This window comes from Panthera pardus, unplaced genomic scaffold, assembly GCF_024362965.1.
Source record: "Panthera pardus isolate Hobbes unplaced genomic scaffold, ASM2436296v1 HiC_scaffold_19, whole genome shotgun sequence".
Taxonomy (NCBI): domain Eukaryota; kingdom Metazoa; phylum Chordata; class Mammalia; order Carnivora; family Felidae; genus Panthera; species Panthera pardus.
This window is the reverse complement of record NW_026526754.1, coordinates 21,187,417-21,209,862: the sequence shown is the minus strand read 5'-3', so window position 1 is coordinate 21,209,862 and position 22,446 is coordinate 21,187,417. Positions and strand designations below refer to the sequence as shown.

The window sequence follows — 22,446 nt, the reverse complement described above, 5'->3', positions numbered from 1 at the left end:
GGTGGCTTAAGACAACAGAAATCCACTGTCTCCCAGTTCTGGAGACCAGGAGTGCAGAGTCCAATGCGAGCAGGGCCGTGCTCGCTCGGAAAGCTCTAGGGGAGCCTGCCTCGTCCCTGTGCCGCTCCCTTCTCTGCCTCTGCTGTCGCACGGCATTCTCCCCTGGGTGTATCTGCCCTCACACGGCCAACTTCTTACAGGAACATGGTCATACTGGCCTAGGGCATCCCCTCCCCCCCACTCGACCATGACCTCATCTTTGCTAATCACATCTGGAGTGACTGCTTCCAGAGAAGGCCACCTTCACAGGGTCTGAGGATTAGGACTTCAAAACAGCTCTTCTTTGGGGGCATAATTTGACCCATAACAGTGGGGCACCTAGAGCCCTCTGACCCCCATAATATATATATTTGATCTTTACCGCCACGCGTCCCTATTTGCCGTGACATTATTTATCCCTTACTGTGCACCTGCCTGTGCCTGGAGTGCCCTGTGTGCATCACCTCACCCAAGCCTCACTTTACCTCGTGATAGTGGGTGTTTTTATTCCCATTTTGTAGATGAGGGGACAGGCTCAGAGAGGTTGAATAACTCAGTTAAAGTCACACAGCACATAAGTGGCACAGAGGGATGTTTTGGCCCCGGAAGCCTGACGAGAAAATCGGAGCCAATAATAAACCGCTGTGTGTACCAAGTGTGATGCTGACGGGGACCTGGTCCTCTGCTCCACTCTGGGCCGATTTATTCACACTGGGATGGAACGCAGCTTCGTAGGTGTGCGAGGGACACCTTCGCTCCCCAATACAGAGGGGTGCAGGTCAAGGTCTGGCCCTGGTGCTCGGTCACCATTGGGCCCGTGGGCTGCTGCACGCTTGTCCCTGCCCTTCCCGGAATCTTGGCCTGGTAAGCACTGTAGCAAGGGACCCTGGGAGAGGCTAGGGAGCTGCGGTGCGTTTCCCACAGACCTCGGTCTGGAGCCGCCAGGAGAAGCAGCTGGTAAGACGGCAACGAGGAAAAAGATGGGAGGCCCTGCTCGCCGGCCCGTCTCCAAGTACGTCCCCAGGCCGACATGCCCTGAGCAGAACACTGGCCTTCGAGGGGTGGAGGCGGGAACAGTGCCACAGAGGCAGGGCAGAGGGGCAGTGAGTCGCATGCTGCCTTTCCGCAGGGCAGTGCCCTCGCTCGCTCACCCCACCTGCCCTGTGCGGAATTAGGATGTAGTAATTCCATTTGCGCGTTCCCCGGGCCAGGCCGCTGGGGAGCTGGCAAAACGTGGGTCTCTGCTCTCGTACCCTGCCCTGGGTCACGCTGGAGTAAGAAACCCTCCTTTGTCTCGGGCACGTGACCTCATTAATGTGATTTGTCTGGTGCAGGGTCTCTGTGTCGGGGATGGGAGGAAATTGAAAACACTTCCAATAAAGTTACAGAGATTCGATTCAATTAATATTTCATTGAGGGTCAAGAGTGGGTGTGGACCAGTGTCCTGCAGGGTTTAAAGGCTGGAAACGCCATCCCACACGGCGGGGGGGGCGGGGCGGGGGGGAGAGGTAAAGAACCTGGGGTTTGTTGTCTGATAGAGGGAGGATTTGGAAGTGATCTTACAGTGACTTTTAAGCCTATTATCGCTTTGGGGATCAAGGCTTTCTGGATGTTTCCTTCCCCTCTGAGGACAAAAGAGAAAACAGGCTTAAAATACAGGGTGGATTATATTCAGCCGAAAGGGTAACTCTCTGACAGTTTTGGAATAGGTTTACAAAGCAGCTAAGAGCATTCCTGACCAGAAGCTCTTACAAGGAGACAGGTTCTTGCTTTCTGGAACTGTTAGGATTTGGTCCTGCAGGGAGGTAGGATTCCCCTGGGAACCACACAGTCCTGAAATTTCTGCTGGTTCCTCGGTGTGCGGACTGCCAACTGGTTAGGGCGGGACTGCCCATGGCTGGTTGCCCAAAGACCACCCCTTCCCCCCTCCCAGGTGCTCCCCTCCCCATCTCTTCCTGTAGAAGCTCCAAAGACCAGATTTAGATTTCAGAGCCTTCCCTACAGCTGAGGGTGGGCATATGTTATCTGGGCAATGAAACATCATGGGAAGTTGCCTGGGAAACCAGTGGAAAAGATATTTTCTTCCCTGAAGGCTGCGGTTGGGGGGGGGGGCACATGAGAGTTCTCTCTCTCTCTCTCTCTCTCTCTCTCTCTCTCTTTCTTGCCTGGCTGCCTCCTTGCTTTGAGCCTCAGAACACAGCAGCGGGAAGATGTGCTACTTGGAACTTTGGCAGCCATTTTATGACCATGAGGAAAAAGCCAGAGGCATCTGCTGTGCCCCCTGATGGCTCTCTGACACCCTGAGCTGCCCGTCAATCCTAGATTGGCCTACCTTCGTCTAGTTATGGAAATCATTAAATTCTCTTTAGTATTTAAGCCACTATCAGCCTGGTATTTCGGTACTTGACCTGAAGGGAACAAGGCCAGGCCTGCCTGCAGAAAGCTGCCCGGGGGCTTTGACCTTGGTGGACTGAGAAGCAGAGAGAGTCCAAGGCCCTTTGGAGGAATTCACGTGGCAGGCAGCCGGAGGGAGGCGGAGTCTCCATCCCAATTCTGAAACAAAGGAAGTCCACTCACTGGTCAAACTGAGGCCCAGAGGGAGCCCCAGGTGTCGCGGAATCGGCAGGTGGAAACTCGTCCCTCTGCAGTGGTCATCCGCAAGGCCAGGCTCGGCGAACACCTCCCTCCCTCACATGGTGACCCAGCAGGTGTGGTGTGGGCCCAGGAACCTGGGTCGGGACTAGCATCCTTGGCGATGCTTCTAAGTGCTAACGTTTCAGACTCAGCAGTGAGGGCCCGTGTGGGAAGGTGGGGAGGGGAGGACGCTCCTTCGTGACTCTGGTTCTCTTGGATTTTCTGTCCCTCAAGCTGTAGCAAACAGAACGGGGACGACTGTGCTGTTCCAGGATTTATGATGGGGATGCATATTCACCCAAATGCTGTTTTCCAGCCGCAGGTTTGGAAAATCGTCCGACGGCTTGTATAGACCCAGGCTAGCCGCAGAGGACAGGCAGAGGCTGCGTTAGTTTGCGACTTTCACGACTTGTGAAAGTGCACGGGTGGGTGCACTGGGAGGGCAGTGCCAGGATCTCCTAACAACTCCGCCCGTGCCTGTGTTACTAGGGAAGGAGACCCGGGAAGACCCAGGGGCTGTTCTTCTCAGCCAGGCAGCTGAAGTTCAATGTAAAGGAAGTATTGGAAAGGGCAGGGCTCGGGAGAAACCCAGCCTCTCATCCTCCGAGATCGGCCATCCACAGTGGGTCCGGAGGATTATCCCCACGCTACACTGGATAATGACCTTCCAGGATGCCCACGTGCCAGTCTCCGCAACCTGTGAATATAGGACCTTACGTGGCAACGGGGCCTTTGCACATGCGATTAGGCTAAAGGACCTCGTTGCGGGGAGCCTGGATTATCCAGGGGGACCCATGGAATCCCAGAGGTCCTCAAAGGAGGGAGGCAGAGAAGTCAAAGGAAGAAACAGATGTGAGATGGGGGCAGAGACTCAGAGCCAGAGAGAAATGTGGTGCTGCTGTCCCCTGACCGAAGACACGAGACAGGGCCACAGGCCAAGGAATGTGGGTGGCCTCCAGAAGCTGGGAAAGATGAGGAGATAGGTCGTCCCCAAGAGAAACCAGTCCTGCCAACTTCAGCCTCGTGAAACTGATTTTGGTGCTCTGGCCACCAGAACTGTAAGAGAATGCGAGTGTGTGTGGCCCTACATCACCAAGTTTGTGGTCATTTGTTAAAGCGGCCCCAGGACACTTGCACAGGTGCTAAGGGTCAGTCGCCCTTTATCTCCTGTTTTTAAGTGAATAACCGAGATTGTGCTAAGACCAGGAAGAAATGTAATGATCTCTCTCTCTCTCTTTGTTTTTTTTTTGAGAGAGAGAGAGCACATGTGCCAACAAGGGAGAGGGGCAGAGGGAGAGAGAGAGAATTCTAAGCAGGCTCAGCACGGGGCTCCATCCCACGACCCTGGGATCATGACCTGAGCCAAAATCAAGAGTCGGACGCTCGACCAGCCGAGCCACTCAGGCGTCCTGTAATGATCCGCAGTTTTGATCACAGATCTTTAAAAAACCTTCACATATCCCATTTTTGCATATCTTTGATAATTCACGGTCAGATGTGTGGAGAATCTCATTTGAAAATTAAATTAGGGACTTTTTTGAAGGTTACACGTAAGTTTGAGTTTCCTAGAACCCGTAAAACAGCTTGGTTTCGTGGCTGTGAGGGTACAAGTTCACCCTTCAGCTGTGAGCCCCTTTTTCTGTTTTCAGTTCCAAAAGGAGGAGAGCAGGGCTGACTTCTCCTTGACCTTCCCCAGCAGGGAGGCCCTCTGCCTGGTGGAGGGAGGAGCCCGGAAGCGCCCTTACTTTGACGACGGACAGCATGCCCTCGTTGGTCTGAGGGTTGGTGTGGATTTCGAAGCTCTGCCCAGGGTTTCCGTTGATGATGGTGTAGACAGCCCTCCACGCGCCCGTGGTGGGGTCGTCCTTGTCTTCCACTGTCAGGTTGACGATAACCCCCACGGCTCCTTCCTCGACGGTGGCTTGAAACTACAAACAGAGCAGATGGTCACTGTCACTCTTTGGAAAGAACAGCAAAGACCCTTTGCGGGGCTCGTACCGCGGGCCCGGTAGTGGGTACGTTACCCGCATCACCTCATTTCACAGTAAACAATAATGCAGGCAGGTCATGGAGCTGTGCTGTGCTGGCAGATGGTCCGCTCCCTCCCTCTGCCTTCCTTGTACTTAGGTGAGGCCATGAGACTGCCTTCTCCCCTACTGGATGTGGCCAGATGTGATGCTTGCCAGCTGGGGGCAGCGGTCTCTTCTCTGTGCCTCTCTCCTGCCATCTATCGGAACCCAGACAACCACAGGACCCCAGGGCAGGGTACGGCTACGGGGGGGAGGAGCGTGGGTCCTGAGTCCCCACAAGGAGAAGAACACCGTCCCGGGAGCTGTTGTTGAAGGAGAGACAGACGTCTATGGAGGTTGAGCCTTTACGCAATTCTGTCTGCCTTTGCTCTTGCAGCGTCATCTACCCCAAACCACGAGGTAACCAAGGTAACCGGGGAGCCGGTGTATGTCTCCCTGGCGTGTGGAGGGACTGGAACTGGAGCCTCGCCCCCCTGCCCGTGTCGGACTCCACAGCCTCTGCTCGACCGCACCATCTCCTCGAAGGAAGAAAGTCCCCCTCCTTCCCCATGACTTAAACAAAACAAAACAAAACGTTTTCTACGGAAACTTATAAATCAGTTGTTTGAAGCCTTGTTGTACCTGTGTTTTTATTGTAATACATCTCACATACTTGTTGCAAGTAGGTGTGGTGGAAATAAATCAATAAATGAAAAATCAGCTTTCCCAGGGATAGAGAATTTCACGAGCTATCATTAGCACATTCCTTCGAGCTGGAAGCATAAAGTATTGTTTTGGTGCTTACCTCTGACACACTACACGTGAATAGTAATCTGTTTGCAAATATTTTACAGACAAGTAATACCAATAAGCTGACAACAAGAAGAAATATCTTGGAATTTCAATTAGTAGCCAAGTGAATCTAGAGACAGTGAGACAGTGTCAGAAAGCCTTTGTGTTCAGAGAAAAGTCATTTGAGAGATGAGGTTTCAGAAGCGGTGGCTGATTAATTGACTTGCAAATCATTAATCATAAGCCTTAATCTTGATGCCTTGGGGGGGGGGGATGGGGCGGGGACAGGAACTAATTTGTCTACCACACCTCAGCAAACCCGGGTGGGTTGTTTCCTTTTCTCTCAAAGGGACGCTGGGAAATTCTTGCAACATGATGGCAGGATGGAAAGTGGCCAGAGCAGGGAGGTCTGGAAGACGCTGTCACATGGATATGGCTCCGGGAGACAAGGAAGTTGACCTGATTCTTGTCTAAGGAGGCTCTTCCTTCTATCTTTCCCTCCTTCTCACAAAAATCATGGAATTCCTAAGCGTAAGCCTAGATAGATGGTCTTCAGCTCTGTTTGCACATTAGAATCTTTTCAGGGGCGTTTTGTTTTGTTTTTATCTAACCAGGCTCTATTCCAATTCAGTGGGTTTGGGGTAAAGTCTGAGATTCCATACTTTCTTAACCTGTCCAGATCATTCTTTTTTTTTAAGTTTATTTATCTACTTAGACAGAGAGAGAGAATCCCAAGCAGGCTCCATGCTGTCAGTACATAACCTGCTGTGGGGCTTGAACTCATGAATCATGAGATCATGACCTGAGCTAAAACCAAGAGGCAGATGCTTAAATGACTGAGCCACCCAGGTGCCCCTGTCCAGATAATTTTAGTATGCAATTTGGGTTGAGAGAAGCATGATAGAGTCCAAGGTCAAGAACGTTCAGATATGGGTGAAGAAAGAGGCACAGAGAAGCAAGGGAAGCCCAGAGTCATTCAGTGAACCAAAGGTCAAGTCCGCGTCTCCTGGACTCCTGTAAACGCTGCTTTTAACAAGTTCTATTACTCAAGACCTGCATCACTTAGGTCCGTCCTTCACCCCTGCTGGGGTCCAGAGCCCGATGACCGGTTCTCTGTCCCTACTGATCACACCAGACCTCAGCTCATAACCTGTCCTTGTGTCTTTTCTGACACTGGCACCTTAGGACCCCAGGTGGGCAATTATGCAGGCACACGGAGCACTGAGACCAGAGGATGCTGGGAACCATCCATCCTGTAGAAATGCTGCTACATCCAGCACAGAGGTGAGAAGCTGCTTTGTCAAAGCAGATGAGGCTCACGTTGCTGAGATGAACACCTAGGACAGATCACGATTGGAGGGGGCTGGAGGCCCTATGTGGTCTGCCTTGTTCACAGATCTCCCCCCGACCCCTCACATGATGCCAGGTACAGAGAGGGGAGACAGTAAGCATTTGTTGAATGAATCGGTGGTCTTAAATATAGGCAGTAGGTCTTAAATATAGGCATCAAAGGCGAGGGCGGAGGAAATATGAGAGATGTGGTTAGCCAGGAGCCGTGAGAGGGACTGGCTTGTTGACCGATGCTTGATTCTGCTACTTGCTTGATGTTCCAGAAGGGTAGGGATGGACCGATCTCTTTTGTTCTCCAGGACATCTCTAGCACGGCGGCATCACAACTTTTGTCGATCTTAGTCGACAAAAGTCGAAAGTCTTAGGTCGACTTTCACCTTCGTTGGTCCCTCCTGCCATAATAGATTTTCGTGGGCTTAATTTTTTTTTTTTTTATGTGAGGGAAAAAACCAAAATTTTCTTTGACTCTGAAAGTTCTTTTTTCCTTATGATTTGAGGATGCTGTGTCGATAGTAACTGTTGGATGACTCAGCCCTGATCCTTAGTACATAGCACAGTACTGGATGCATGAAGATCTGATGGATGGACGGATGGATCTTAAAATTGATAGTTAGGCCATGTCTAAGTGGGAAAAGCCTGTGCAGATTTCCCCGATGACACTTCTTTTTTAATGTCTGGAGCACATAGGGGATGGCATAAAACACCCTTTTAGTGTGCGAGCTAATGTCTCCAAATGGAATAAGGTGGTATTATTACAGGAATTCTCACAGTGTGTACTGTGGCCCTAATATATCCTTAGATTTAGCAATGTGTCCACAGCTACATTTACCTACCATCCATCCACCCCTCTATCATCCACCCATCATTTTCCATCTATTCTCCATCCATCCTCCATCCATTTATCTTCCTTCCTATCCATTAATCTTCCTTCCATCCATCCATCATCTACCCATCCATTCTCCATCCCTCTATCCCTGCATTTATCCATTTATCCATCCGCCCATCCACTTACGCATCCATCCACCCACCAATCCATCCATCCATCCATCCATCCATCCATCCACCCACCAATCCATCCACCCACCAATCCATCCATCCATCCATCCACCCACCAATCCATCCATCCATCCATCCATCCATCCATCCATCCATCCACCCACCCACCCACCCATCCATTTGTCCATCATTCTCTATCCATTTGTCCATCTATCGCTCTTCCAGACAGACATCCAGCCAACAGATATCTGGCAAATGGCTTCTGTATGCCAGGCGTGATATAGTCTTAAATTCTAGGGATACACTACAAAATAAAACAGACATGGTATATGTCTGGTAATAAACCTATGTTCAATATTAGGAAAAAAAGTAACACTGAGCCTGTAGCTTGAAAGGGGGCTGGTGAGAGGGAGTGGGTGCCTGACCCAGTCTGTGGAGGGTCATTAGGGAGGGATTCCTTGAGAACTGAAAGCACAGGAGGAGTTAGTAGGGTGAAAGGAGAGAGAGTGGCCCTGGCATCTGGAACAGCAGGAGCAAAGACCAGTGGCAGGGGGGAGCATACGCATTTGCAGAAGGGAGGGAAGGTGGGTGTGTCTGGAGTGGGGGGAGGCTGGGAGAACTGTTTCCCACTGGACTTCAGAGAAGGACAGATTCAGATTATGCAAGGCTTTGGGGGCCAAGGAAAGGCACTGGAATTTACCATGAAAGCCAGGCCAAGTCTAGTCAAGGAACTGGATTGTGTTTAAATCTACCCTTGAGAGAATTCAGAAAAAAAAATCTTTAAATATAGAAAACATTCAACACAATTATTACAGTCTCTGTTAAGACCATTATCTGATTCTTGCATAAACTACAAAGTCAGTTTCCTTGAGCATCCATTTAGAAACTCATTATTGCTTAATTAAATACTCATTCTATTAATTCTATTCAATGTTTTAAACCCATTATATAATTCAAGATGGAAAATTAAATAGATTAAAATGAAATAGTACCATTTTATATTTCTATAGCAATGCTCACTTTGAGATTTAAAAACAGACAGACAGACATTAATTTAACACACCAGAGCAGGAGGAATTATTGATTGTAACATTACTTCCCCTAATTGGAAAAAAAATAGATAAAGTCACTTTTCTGTTAAACTGTGTGGCAAATCAAATACCAGATGCAAAATGTGTTTTTACGCAATCAATGTGGGTGACTGGCTTGGGACATAGTGAGGCTCATTAGCTCTCTCCCTGCTATTCAGAACTGTGTATTTCATTCTGCTTTCTTTGATGACATGCGGGGAGTTTTGTGATGGACGTTTAGGAAGAGAATGCCTGGACTTTCCACAAAGGTCATCCATCACCAGGGGGAAGAGAGCCTTCTGTTTTATTTTACATCAAGAATAAATGCTCTTCGTCATAGAGCAAGTGGCTGGTTTTATATTAAGGTTAACCCAAAGATGGAAATAATAATGAGCAGAGTAGAAAGCCACAGGTGGGGAAGAGGTGACAGGGCATGACTTTAAGGGGCTGGACATCTGCGGGCTTGCCTGCCTGACGACTGGAGTCCAGGTTCACGATCTGTCAACCATGACGTTTCATGGATGGTGAACCTGAAAAGTCGAGATGTCGTCATCTGGGTCCTGGCTTTGGGAAATTAAAAGCTAAGATCCCAGAAAATTTGATAAACTTAAATTTCTACTGGGAGGTTAACAGTGTGAGGGAGAGATCATCAGAAATTTAACTTGCAAGCAATTTTATGAGTCTATATTTACATAAAGGATAGAACTCATTGGAAAAATCTAATCTCTTGCTAATAGCCTAATGGGTAGAAACTGTGATTGCTAGAAATAAGATAATATATTTAAGAATCTTGGCACATTGCTTGGAATGGAGTAAGGAATCAGAATTTGTTAGTGAGGATGGGATGATTTGGGATTTTGTTTTGTATCCTATGAAATTTTTACTAATAAATTGGAGAATATGGTTTAAACCCCTGTGACTCTCTGTTCTTATCAGGGTCTGGCTTTTAATGGATAATCTATGTTGATATCTTCTTTCCCTGCATTGGTGTGGAAAAGCTCTCCTTTCAGTTAGGAGCATTTGACACTCACATACTTGCGTATCCCTGATTTGCTCTAACAACAGACCCTTTATTGCCAAGGCAAATCATGTTAGCCTATAGCTGTATTAGAATGGAGAGCTGTATTAGGTATCTGGTTTCCTTCTACCTAGGATTAGGATTCACCCCAGGATGGAAAAATGCAAGAAATATTTATTTAGTAAAATATTTACTTGGTAAATATTTGTTTGTTTGTTTGTTTATTTATTTATTTAGTAAATATTCCTGAAGTGTCACCAGGTACAGGAAATAGAGCAGTAAATGAAAGGGACACTCTTCTCTCCCCTGGGGGGCTTACAGCTCGGTAGACTGACACATTCCCTCCCAGTCACCCCCTTTATATATGTTTTGCTCACCAGTGACATCTCCAGACATTTTGTTTTCTACCATTTCTCCACTGTCATATATCCAAGCCTGCATGTGTGGTCAGTTATTCATGCTTTCATGTTTGGACATGATTTAGTTTCCAGCTAATGGCCATTTCAATAATGGTGCTGGATCATTGGATATTGGGTATCCATGTGGAGAAAACATGAATATCCATCCCTACCTCACACCATACACAAAATGTGAAAGGTAAAATAATAGAAGTTTTAGAAGGAAACATAGGAGGACATTAAAAAAATTTTTTTTTAATGTTTATTTTTTGAGAGACAAAGAGAGACAGAGCATGATCCCAAGGGGGAGGGGCAGAGAGAGAGGGAGTCACAATCCGAAGCAGGCTCCAGACTCTGAGCTGTCAGCACAGAGCCTGACACGGGGCTCGAACTCACAAAATGTGAGACCACGACCTGAGCTGAAGTCGGACGCTTACTTGACTGAGTCACCCAGGAGCCCCCATAGGAGGACACTTTAATTCAGCTTATGGCTAATGCTTATGTGCACTTTATACATATGTGATATAATATGTAAAATATTTAAAATATATAAAATACAAAAATATAAAATGTAATTATGTGTGTGAAGTTCACATAATAAAACATATCTAATAGTTAAAAAGAACATATAAACAAGAACCTATATTATTTAAATAAAAATTCCAATAAGCATACAGAGTTCTAAATAAAGTTCTTCTGTATTAAAAAAATTGTTTTTAAATGTTTATTTATTTGAGAGAGAGGGAGAGAGAGACAGTGTGAGTGGGGGAGGGTCAGAAAAAGAGAGAGGGAGACACAGAATCTGAAACAGGCTCCAAGCTCTGAGCTGTCAGCACAGAGCTTGATGTGGGGCTTAAACTCTGACCTGTGAGATCATGACCTCAGCTGAAGTTGGACGCTTAACTGGCTGAGCCAGCCAGGCGCCCCTCATTAGAAGCCTTTATGCCTAAGAAGTGATTAACAACAGAGGCCCACAAGGGACTCTGAAGGTCTTTGGCTAGAAACCATCAGCTAGCCCATAAGACAACACCACCTACTGAATCTTTTCCTAGCCATGTCCTAACAGAACATGCATAGGCAGGCCCCAAATGACTGTAGAACCAAGATGGGAGAAGAATATTCGGGAAACCACCAGACCATAATGGCTTCAGACATTGGCAAGTCTCTTTGACTCTTGTCTCTATCTGGTTAAAATTCTGTAATCTCTAAATACCCCTTTCTCTCCCCCCCCCCTTTTTTTTTTAAAGTTTATTTATTTATTTTAAGAGAGAGAGAGAGAGAGAGTGTGAGCAGGGGAGGGGCAGAGAGAGAGAGGGAGAGAATCCTAAGCAGGCCCCGTGCTACTGGTACAGAGCCTGACGTGGGGCTTGATCCCATGAACTCCACAAACTGTGAGATCCTGACCTGAGCTGAAATCAAGGGTTGGACACTCAACCAAGTGAGCCCCCAGATGCCAGGGCTCGGGTGTCCAGCAATGGTAAGCAAAGCCTACCTGTCCTCTCAAGCAGAGACAGCTTGGGGCATGCCCCTCCCAACTGTCAGCTTCTGGAAAGTGAGGATCATGTCTCTGATTCCTCAAATGGCAGATCTTCCATAAAGTGAGAGCACCATAATTAGACACTGAATGTTGGGGTCGTTTTTGTCTGTGGAGTAAAAACCTAAGGGGAGAAGATGCCAGGGTGCACGTGTTTGAGGGTCTCGCGATGAGAACGGGGACCACGTCTTCTCCAGTCTCACTGAGAAAAAGGCGGGTGACACTAAATTATAGTTCAAATGGCAGAAACGACAGAATTCTAAATGGTGGACATCAGCCTTCCTTTTCTGAGGATCCTTAAAGAAGATCTCAGCCCCTGCTGCAAAGAGTGTTCTAGGGTGCCTTTTGTGTCGTGGGACCCCCAGCTTCCTTGACCAGAGCGGACTGGACCCAGATGTGGCACCAGACTCACTGCCGACCACAGGTAACCACTCACAGGTAATTGCCTGCTTTGTGAGCAATCAGGTGTTTCTCTAAGAACCTGAACTCAGAGAAATAGGGGCTATAATCACAAATAAAGGGTCCTTAAATCCTACGTTTCTGGGTAGTTGAGCATGAGGTGACCTTTTTCTCTGTCACTCGGACAGCTATGAACAGATGCATAGAGAGGTAAAAGCATGGACACACTGCAAGAAAAATGGAGAGTTCCCAGGGTACTCAAAAACTCAAAAGACAAAAGACAGATTGGGAGGCATCCTTGGTCTCTGGCTGGTTTCCCAGCCCTGCCCCCATGCCCCGGGGCTCCCTGCACGTCTTGTCGCCTGGAAGCTTCTGGGCCTGTCAACAGCCACATCTTCACCAGCCACCTTGAGAGGGTGTCTGCTTTTTGCAACTAACGGAGCCCCGGGAAACCAAGGCTGGTGGTGGATGTCTGCCATTCTCAGCGGGAAGATGTGGTCTTTTGGGTGAAGATTTGGGATCCACAGGTGTCTCCTCAAGTGTTGTTTTTTTTTTTTTTCACCTTGCTATGGAGAATTTCAAACATTTATAAAAGCAGCCAGAATAAAGAGCCCCGTGTGCACATCATCAGGCTTCAGAGACTGTCACCTTGTGTCCCACTGTGCTTCCTTTATGCACCCACGTCTCCCCATTCCTGTATTATCTGGAACGAATCCCAGATATATCGTTGTATCTGTAAATATTTCATTGTGTGTCTCTAAAAGATAAAGGCTCTTTTTCGGAAAACATAATCAAAGTCCTTTCTTGATCCGGCGAACATTAATTTCTTCTGATAATTACTGGTTTTCTTTGGTGCCGGATACTTTGATAAAAGCATTTGCATGTTATCTCTGTTGTGGAAAGAGCGACAGCCAACCAGGCCTGGTGAAGGACGGTCATAAAGGGGCCTGGTAAACTGCTCCGTGTGTTACCAGAGCTTCCTGAGCTACGTGTTTCAAGCAGGTGAACGAAGGCGAATAGCTCAACGGTAGTAAAGAACAACACTTTAACACCAAAGAAGCCTGCTCTTGAGCAAAGAGCACTCTCTAAGATTCAGTGGCCTCCCAGGCCATGTGGCTCTTGATCTGGGGCGGGGGAGGGGGGGCGTATACACAGCCCCCTAGTTGGTGCGACCCACCCAGAGAAGCCCTGGGCTGGCAGGAGAGCTTTGCACCTGGAGGGCTGCCAACCGTGGTTCCCCTTCCACCAAGAGGAGAGACCAAGTGTCTCCCAGCTTTCTGGATGTACAGGTGCAGGGGGATGGGCCAACGGGCAAGAGACGGAAACCATATTCACTGCGTGCTCTCGGTGCACAGTCCCCTGTGTGGGTTCATTTCCTCTGAGGAGGTGCTGAGTAAATGATCTCCGAGGACGATGGCCGGCCAGGCCGGGCTCTCGGGGGCCCAGCAGTGCACCTGCTAAAGACTGTATTCTTCCCCTCATGTCCTTGCCTCCTCTAATCTGCCAAGTACACACACAGAAGAAGCCCAAATAACAAAACACGCCTTTTCCTCCAGGAAACGAAAGGAAAACACATCGCCACCGAAGACTGACACGAACACAATGCACTTGAGCAGTGGTTGTCAAACCGTGTTCCTGGGAACGAAGACCGTTTGAGAGACGGTGCGGGAGTCCTGGCAACGTTTCAGGTGTTTCCCCCCAAACAATAGAGAGTTAAGGAATCTGTTAATTATGGTTTGTCTGTTGGGTGTATGAGAGTTCCTGCCCAAGATTGTGCCTCAAAAGAAAAAAAAAATTTGCTGATAAAACAGAAGTCTGAAAATCCCTGCCTTAGGGAGCCACTGAAATAAACACTACATTAGATAGAGAGAGAAACATAAAACCAAGGAGCAAATTTGCCTGCATTCCTCAGTCTCTGAACGCCCAGTGCAGACAATATTCTACCTGATTATAGGATGTCTCCCTCACTTGAACTGCTCCCTGTAAAAAATGTAAGAGAAAGCAAAATGCATCTGTACATCTGATCGGAGAATTGGAAATAGCTTCATGTTGAGAAGCAAAGAGATTTTCTGTAGAGATATGCGTCTGACCACAAACATTTAAATCTGGATGAAGAATGACTTTTTTAGGAGCGAGAGCGTGGTCTGTTCCAGAGTTTGGAGCTTGGCTCATGCAATCCTGCAGATTTATAGCTGTGGGAATTTCAGCGATGTGGGGCAAGTTGAGATTTACCTCGAACTCATCAATCCTGTAACTTCTCTGAGTCCCTGCTTGCTTATCTGAGACGTAGGTGTCAGACTAGTGTGGTAGGTTGTTTCTCTCTTTTTTAAAGTTAAAAAAAATGTTTGTTTACTTATTTTGAGAGAGAGAGAGAGAGAGAGAGTGTGGGTGGGTGAGGGGCAGAGAGAGAAAGAGAGAATCTCAAGCAGGCTCCGCACTGTCAGTGTGGAGCCCGATGTGGGGCTCGATCCCATGAACCACGAGATCACTACCTGAGCAGAAATGAAGAGTTCGACGTTGAGCCGACTAAGTCGCCCAGGCGCTCCAAGCCGTGGGTTCTTTTTTTTTTTTTTTTTAAACTTTTTCTAATGTTTATTTTTGAAGGAGAGAGAGACGGAGTGTGAGTGGGGGAGGCACAGAGAGAGAGGGAGACGTAGAATTCAAAGCAGGCTCCAGGCTCTGAGCTGTCAGCACAGAGCCCGACGCGGGGCTCGAACTCACAGACCGTGAGATCATGACCTGAGCCGAAGTCCGATGCTCAACCGACTGAGCCACCCAGGCGCCCCCCCCCCCCCAACCCCAAGCCATGGGTTCTCAACGCTGACTGCACATCAGAATCACTTGCAAACCTTGAAAACCTGTTGATGATCTGGGGTCCCACATACACAGGTTTTTCTTGGGTGGGGCCGAGACGTGCGTATTCCTCAAAACTTCCCCAGATGATTCTGAAGAGCAGGGAGGGAGGAACACAACTGCTTGAGAGACTCTAAGGTCCCCTCCTGGTGTTGGGCTCAGGCCTTAGAAAGAGCTTTGTGATCCCCCCTAGGGCATGTCGGGTCCTCACTGGCGAAGACTCCTTTGGGGGAGCCACACTTGGTGGGGAAACTTGAGAACTCTCAGTTCTATGCTCAGGGGGTCACAGGGGCTGCCAAGCAGAGCAGTGGAAATCATTAGCCAGTGAAATCACAGGGCCAGCTCCTGGAGGTCCTGGTTTTCATCGCCTCGAACAGAAATCGGGTACCCGTTGGCAGCTACCCCATTCCTCCCACCGGCTAGCCCTGAACAGCCGTGACTGTGCTTTCTGTCTGCATGGAGTTCCTATCACACTTCATACAAACGGAATCACACAACATGTGTGTCTGACTTGTTTCACTGAGTGCAGTGTCTTCCAGGCCCATGCACGTTCCTGCAGGTACCAGCACTCTGTTCCTTTTGTGGATGACTGCTGTGGATGGATGGACCCCATTTTGTACATCCCTTCATCCATTGACCAACAGGTGGGTTATTTCCACTTTGGGGCTATTGTGAACAATGCGGCTATGAACGTTCATGGACAGGCTCTGGCGTGGATTCATGTTTTCTTTCTCCTGCATAGACACAGCAGTGGACGTCCTGGGACGTCCAGCGACTCCATGTTGAAGGTGGCGTGGATTGAAGTCGTTCATCCGCAAGGATTCAGCACCTGCCCAACGCCTTTCAAACACACGGGGCTGCGTCCCGCTTGCTGGCTTCCCGGACCCACAGCCCCCGGGTCCCACGGGAGGGAAGGCAATACTTGAGACTCAGGCTTCCCTCTTTGAATGGCACGAGGGTTGGGGAGGGAGAAATATGTAGGAGAGCCTTATCTCGTTCAAAACCTTTGGCCAACACACTGAAAGTGGCCTCCTCCTTCCCAGCTTGCACGGGGTGCTGCTCAGGTTAATGCGGAAACGAGACAGACCCCCCCAGAGTTCATGGAGAGCCAGCCCTCCTCCCTGCACTCAGCCAGTTCTAACCAAGAAGAGTACATCTTTAATCTCCCGAGCTGTGGGAAAATCGACACACTTGGTTAGACTCCTGATGCTAACACCCCAGTACAAATAAGGACAAGGGAAACCTTCTGCTTTCATTACAAGGGATTTGTACAAATTCATACATGGAATTGACTTACAGCTTCTAATTTATATTTAAATCCCAAACGTCTTAGTCAGAAGAAACTGCTCTGCAGGCCTTGGTCTGTGTCTGCACCATTGACTCGTGCTTCAAATAGACCCCATGGGCCCAACTGTAATTCCCATCGGGACATCCACACGTTTCTTTCCAGAGGTGGCTCGTGGAGTTTCTGAGGACATCAGCTGAGTCCCACGGGGAGAAGAGACGGATGAGAATCATTCCCTTGGGAATCAGGCCCGACGAGAGAGGGAGGATGAGGAAAATCATTCTCTGTCCTTTCTGGGCTCTGTTACCAGTGGGGAGACAACAGGAGTCCGTGTGGGGATAAGGGTGCCCCCATGGCATTCTCTCACGTTGATAAAGACAAACGAGGAAAGTTACTTATGTTTAGTGCCCCAGGAGGCTCTATCATCTGTGGCTTTGGCCAAGAAACAACCTTTGTGGGCCTTGATTTTCTCATCTGCAAAACGAAAATAAGGGTATCTACCCTCATGGGATTCCTATGATGATTAAGTGAGAATATTTATGAATGTCTAGATGCATGCCTCACATAAAAGCACTGTATGCACCTTGTTATAATGAACACAGACAACATGAACAAAGAAATGAGGTTTGCTACAGTGCACATCACTGTACTGAACATGACCAAAGAAGTTAACTTGCCTCTTTCGGAGTTTTTTCGGTTACAGTAGCCTAGTCCCGCTAAGCATCACTTCCGTCGACATGAAGTTCCCTCGTTACATAAACTACTTAGAGTTGGTGGCGCATAATCAGCAGCGTCCTGACCAACACTTTTTAGTTCCTAATTGTATTTGCAAACTACCATACGGTTTCTCAACCTCAGCACTATTGACTTATGGGTTGGATCATGATTTGTTGGGTGGGACTGCCCTGTGTGCGGTTAAGGTGTTCAGCAGTTTCTCTGGCCTCTACCCACTCGATGCCCGCAATGCCCAGGGTGCAAACATCAAAAATGTCTTCAGACACAGCCAGAAGTCCCAGGGGGGCACGTGTGTGTGTGTGTGTATGTGTGTGTGTGTGTGTGTGTGAGAGAGAGAGAGAGAGAGAGAGAGAGAGAGAGAGAGAGAGCGCGAGAGCGAGAGACACACACACAGAAAATTCCTCCCTGGCTGAGAATCACTGATCTAGCCCAACCAGGCCAGGGCCTCCCTACAAACATCTGCCTGGAATTGGCAGCCCACAGATCCCCCAGGACAAGATTGATCATCAAGCTGGGGAGCCTGGGTGGCTCGGCTGCTTAAGTGTCCGACTTGGGCTCAGGTCATGATCTCGCGGTCCGTGGGTTCGAGCCCCGCGTCGGGCTCTGTGCCGACAGCTCAGAGCCTGGAGCCTGCTTCAGATTCTATGTCTCCTCCTCTCTCTGCCCCTCCCATGCTCATGCTCTGTCTCTCTCTGTCTCTTAATAATAAATAAATGTTTAAAAAAAAAAAGATTGATCATCAAGCTGGCTCTAGACTGAAGTCTCCGAGGAAAACACTGAAATAGCATAGTAACATTTTCTGGAATAACTGAATCAGACGTTGCCAGGAAAACATTCAAGGGTAAAATGGAAGACTATAATTATTATGAAAATTATTGATGTAGTTTTCATTACTCTACAATTTTTGAATTAGCAACTGATAATCCCTCTTCTAAAAGAAGAAAGGTAGCTCTTCTTGCTTTCCATTCTTCCCGACACTTGCCCGCCTCTCACTTTTTAATAAACACGCCCCATGCCCGTGTATGGCAAGTGGACACAGACCCGGGTCGGTGGTGGGGCTGCAAGGAAGGACGGGCTGGGACAAGAGGCGGTCCTGTCACCTGCAGGGAGGGTGGTCCACTTGGTCCAGTTGGAGCTGTGTTCAGACTCCAGCTTGGGGAAGATGAAGGATTACGCCCTGGGGCCTATGGCTTCTCCAGGTTCTCCAAACCCTGCCGACTGGAAGCGTGGGCCTTGGGCTGGAGGCGTGGGCATCACCTGGGAGCTGGATGAAAATGCAGACTCAGGGTCCCACCCTAGAGCTTTGGAACCAGATCCCAGGTGACAGGGCACTAAGTCAGTTTGAGAAGTGTGCTCCCAAGCCCTTCCACCTACGCCTGCCCTCCACGCTGTCCTATGCTGTCCTAGGTGGTGACCCAAAGGGGAGGGAGACCAGGGAGGTGGGCAGGGGGCCATGCACTCAGCAGCCTGACCTCATCACCCTCTCCCTGTGACCTCTGTGCCCTGGCTGGAGGGGCCGGCCAGCTCCCTCCCTTCAGTGTGAACCCCATTCCCTGCTCTCCAGTCTGTAAACACATTCTAGAACCTTCAGTTAAGAAGCACAGCAAAGAAAGAGTAGCCTCATCTCTGCCCCTCTCATTCCTTCCTGAGGGAAGCCTGCATTTCCTCGCCTCCGCCCATGCTGCTAAAGACTGAGATATGGACAGTCTCTGTAAGGCTATGGAACACAAAAATAAGCCTTGTACATTTACTTGCAATCAAGGAACGACATAAGACGTCCATGTTGAGATATAATTACAGGAGAAAACATCCTGTTCAAGAATCCTTCCTGGGTCTGTTGAACAGGGGCCAAGGAGGCTTTTCAGGGGACCCAGGCCACAGTCCCGAGAGGCCCTTCCCCCGTGTGGCTCCTGTACCTGGGCTGCTATACCTGCTGGGGGTGTGGAATGCGGGGGGGGGGGGGGGGGGTGGGGCAGGGAGTGAGGAGGGGGAAAGGGGCTGGGATTTGAATATGGAAAACAGGAGCTGTCACAGAGTTCGGGAATCTTAAGTAAAAAGGTGAAGCTTTCAGCTTGACTTTTTCCTGCTTAGTGGCAGGTTGGGACAGTGGGGGTTGTTGAGGAGCACGGAGAGAGCCAGGGGGAGAGAAAAGCTAAGGGGGAGAGAGGGGAGATGGGGAGAGAGAGATGCACAGAAGAAAAGGTGAGAGAGAGAGGAGCAGATAGGAGAGGAGAAGAATGCAAAGGATCGCTAGAGAAGACAGAAAATGAACACAGAGGTGGGGGCCGAGGGAGAGCGGAAGGGGGGTGGCTCAAGGTCTCAGTTTGCGTTTTTATTTTTTATTTTTTAAATTTCTAAAAAAATGTTTATTTATTTTTGAGACAGAGAGAGACAGAGCATGAACGGGGGAGGGCCAGAGAGAGAGGGAGACACAGAATCTGAAGCAGGCTCCAGGCTCTGAGCTGTCAGCACAGAGCCTGACGCGGGGCTGGAACTCACAGACCCTGACGCGGGGCTGGAACTCACAGACCACGAGATCATGACCTGAGCCGAAGTCGGACGCTTAACCGACTGAGCCCCCCAGGCGCCCCGTCAGTTTGCGTTTTTAAAATAAGAAAATTTGGGCAAATCAGGGGCTGTGTGCAATTTGAGCATCCCTGCGCCAACAGAAACAGAGGGCGGAAATTTCCATATCAATAGAAACCCAGTGGTTAAAACCTACAGTCTGATCACTTCAAGCAAAGCAAAGCAGGTGGAGAAGCAGGGCTCAGCGACTCAGCCCAGGGAGGAGGGTGACAGTGACCGCGGCCACCACCCAGGAAGGACGTTGGCGGGTCCTGGGCCCTGGCGTTGCAGTCCAATCTTTTTGCAACATTGCTAAAATCAGTGCATTGGGCAAGGTTGCAGAACGAAAACAACCCTGAAAAGTCTCCCTGAGTACTATGGGAGGCTCTCAGGATCCTGGGAGGGCAGGCCTGCAGGTACCTTGGAGGGAAAATCCACGTGACTCCAAGGACTAGAGCAGACTGGGGTAAGCCAAAGGTCTGGGAGAGGAGTCATGTGTGTCCCACTCACCCCATACAGGTCCTCCCAAGGTGTGGGCCTGGGTCGCATTAACTGATGTGTTTATTGCCTTCCCACAGTCCTGCATCCAGAGGACTCAGGAGAGACTGTGAATCAGGGAACCAACCGAAATGTGTGGTCCCTAGGTTCCGGTCGCCTGATGTGAAGTTTGACCTTATTGCGTCTATAATGCATCTCAGAGGACAGGCCTGCCCTCGGCCAGGGAACTGTAATGGGGACCGTAACGGAAATGGTGGTGGCTACCTTTCTGGGCCCCGTTGGTGGGGCCGATGGCCGAGGGGCCACCTGAACAGAATCTCTTCCTAGTTGGCTGCAGGGCTCCCCTCGGACGTACAGCAGAAACAGCACCTCGCTAACGCCGCCACTCTGGACAGCGCTTTTCGTCACACGTCACAGACGCTACCAGTGCTGAGGACGAAAGGGGGTCATTCTTGGGGGGGGGGGGGGTAAACGTTCCAGACATCTCTGAACATGGCAAAACCCAGAACTTTCCTCTGTCAATTACAGCGACTTCTGAACGGAACGCAGTCCTTTGACCATCAGGTTTCAAGGAAGCTCATAAGTAACTTGATGTAACACACCCACAAGCACACACGTGCACGTGCACACACAGTGTTGCAGGAAAGGAGTGTTTTCAAAGTGGGCCCACATCTAATGTGGTTGCTATGGCAGCACAAGTGCGAGAGGAAGAAACCTTCGCAAACAAAACAAAAAGATGAGCTTCCTTCTGCAACTGGTGGGCAACCTTCCCCTTTCTCCACTCGGGGTGTGGGTGGGAGGTCAGAGGAAAGTAAGCCCCAAGAAAGAGAGGAGGTCTGGAGTCACAGAGGTGTGGGGCAGACCTCCAGGACCTCCCGGAAGAAAAGAAAGGAAGACGAGGCCGGCGAGTTCCAGAGCTCATTAGCAGGTAAAGGTGACAGGTGGACACTGCCTTCTTCTGATATAACAAGCAGGCCACCGGAGGCCACCAGAGGCCACCAGAGGGGGTTTCATGGCTGCAGATTTGGGGAACAGGCTGTAGGAGGGGGATCTGGCTGAACTGAGCAAACTCAAACAGGCCTGATTCCGGAAGGAATCTACACTCTGCAGATTGACCGCAGCAAAATGATTTATTAGTGGGGCGGTAACGACAAGAGCTAACGTGTGCCCGCTGCCTCCACGTCATGTCCTGGGCTGATTGCTCCCCTGGTGAGGTAGGTTCTGTGAGCTGCAACTTACAGGTGAGGAAACTGAGGCACAGGACAATCACTTGGCCAGGAAGTGGAGAGAAAGGATGCACACCCAGGGTTGTCTGTGCGCCATTCCTCACACGGAGGGTCCCGTGTCCCCGGGGGAAGCGGTGCTAGCACGTGAGACCCTCGGGCTCAGTGTCCCCCACTGGCGCGAGAATGAGCCTCCTCTGAGGCAACGAGGACAACGGCAGCCCCAGGTTATGCGGCGACAGGAGAATGACAGGAAAGGACACGCCATCACCTTTCGAAGTAATGGCCAAAAGATTTTCAACTAAAAATCTCCCTCTCTTTTCCTTGCATGCGGTGCGGGGAGGGTCCTTTTGACTCCTTTGTTTATTATCCTGGTTGTCCACAGTCTTGCTGTGCTGAATCTATAGGACACAGGGCTGTCTTCTCCTGTTTTCGCCGTCCTTTCCCAGACACCCATGCTCCCGCTGCATCACTCCCCACTGGCCACCTGCCGCGCGGCGGCTGGTGAGGTCTCCGCACCTGGGCGGCCTGCGTAGGTGCTCTAGTGAACAGGATGGGGCAAGCGGAGGTGACGGTCCATCGCTCGCGGGGGATTTCCCGGCAGAGCTTTCCAGAGAAAGCCACAGTTGGGGTTGGGGTACTTTGATGCACGTGGGATCCAGGGTAGCTTGGGCATGGGGTTAGGTTCAAGGGTGGGCATCTTGCAGGTGGGGGTCCAAACAGAGAAGAGCCCAGAATATCCGGCTCTTCCGGCGTGATATTCAGCCCCTGGAGTATGAGCAATGCGCTCTGAGGGTATCAGGCCTTCTTTGCATTGCTCCTGCTGGCTCCTTCCACATCTTGACCTTCCCCGGCTCCTCTTAGAAGCTGTGTTGCAGGTTCATAGGGTGTGGAGCGGATTCGTGCCCATCCACACGGCGTGGCCCTGGGATCCCACTTCCCTGGGGCCCTGCTATGTACGCGAGCGCTTTCACGGGTTCAGAATCCTACCCCTGCTCTGTGCCCGGGTGCTTCCTGGACCACGAACCTCGTCCTCTGTGTCTGTTGG

General features: G+C 49.7%; 1 protein-coding gene across 1 annotated transcript in view; it reads right to left on the bottom strand.

Moving 5' to 3' along the window:
* The window catches only part of CDH13 (cadherin 13), a 1,030,614-nt gene that overhangs the window by 99,258 nt on the left and 908,910 nt on the right, over positions 1-22,446 (bottom strand). Inside the window, exon 9 of the mRNA XM_019413211.2 lies at positions 4,419-4,601. Within this exon, the coding sequence (XP_019268756.2) occupies positions 4,419-4,601 (183 nt within the window). The remainder of the gene's footprint in view (positions 1-4,418; positions 4,602-22,446) is intronic.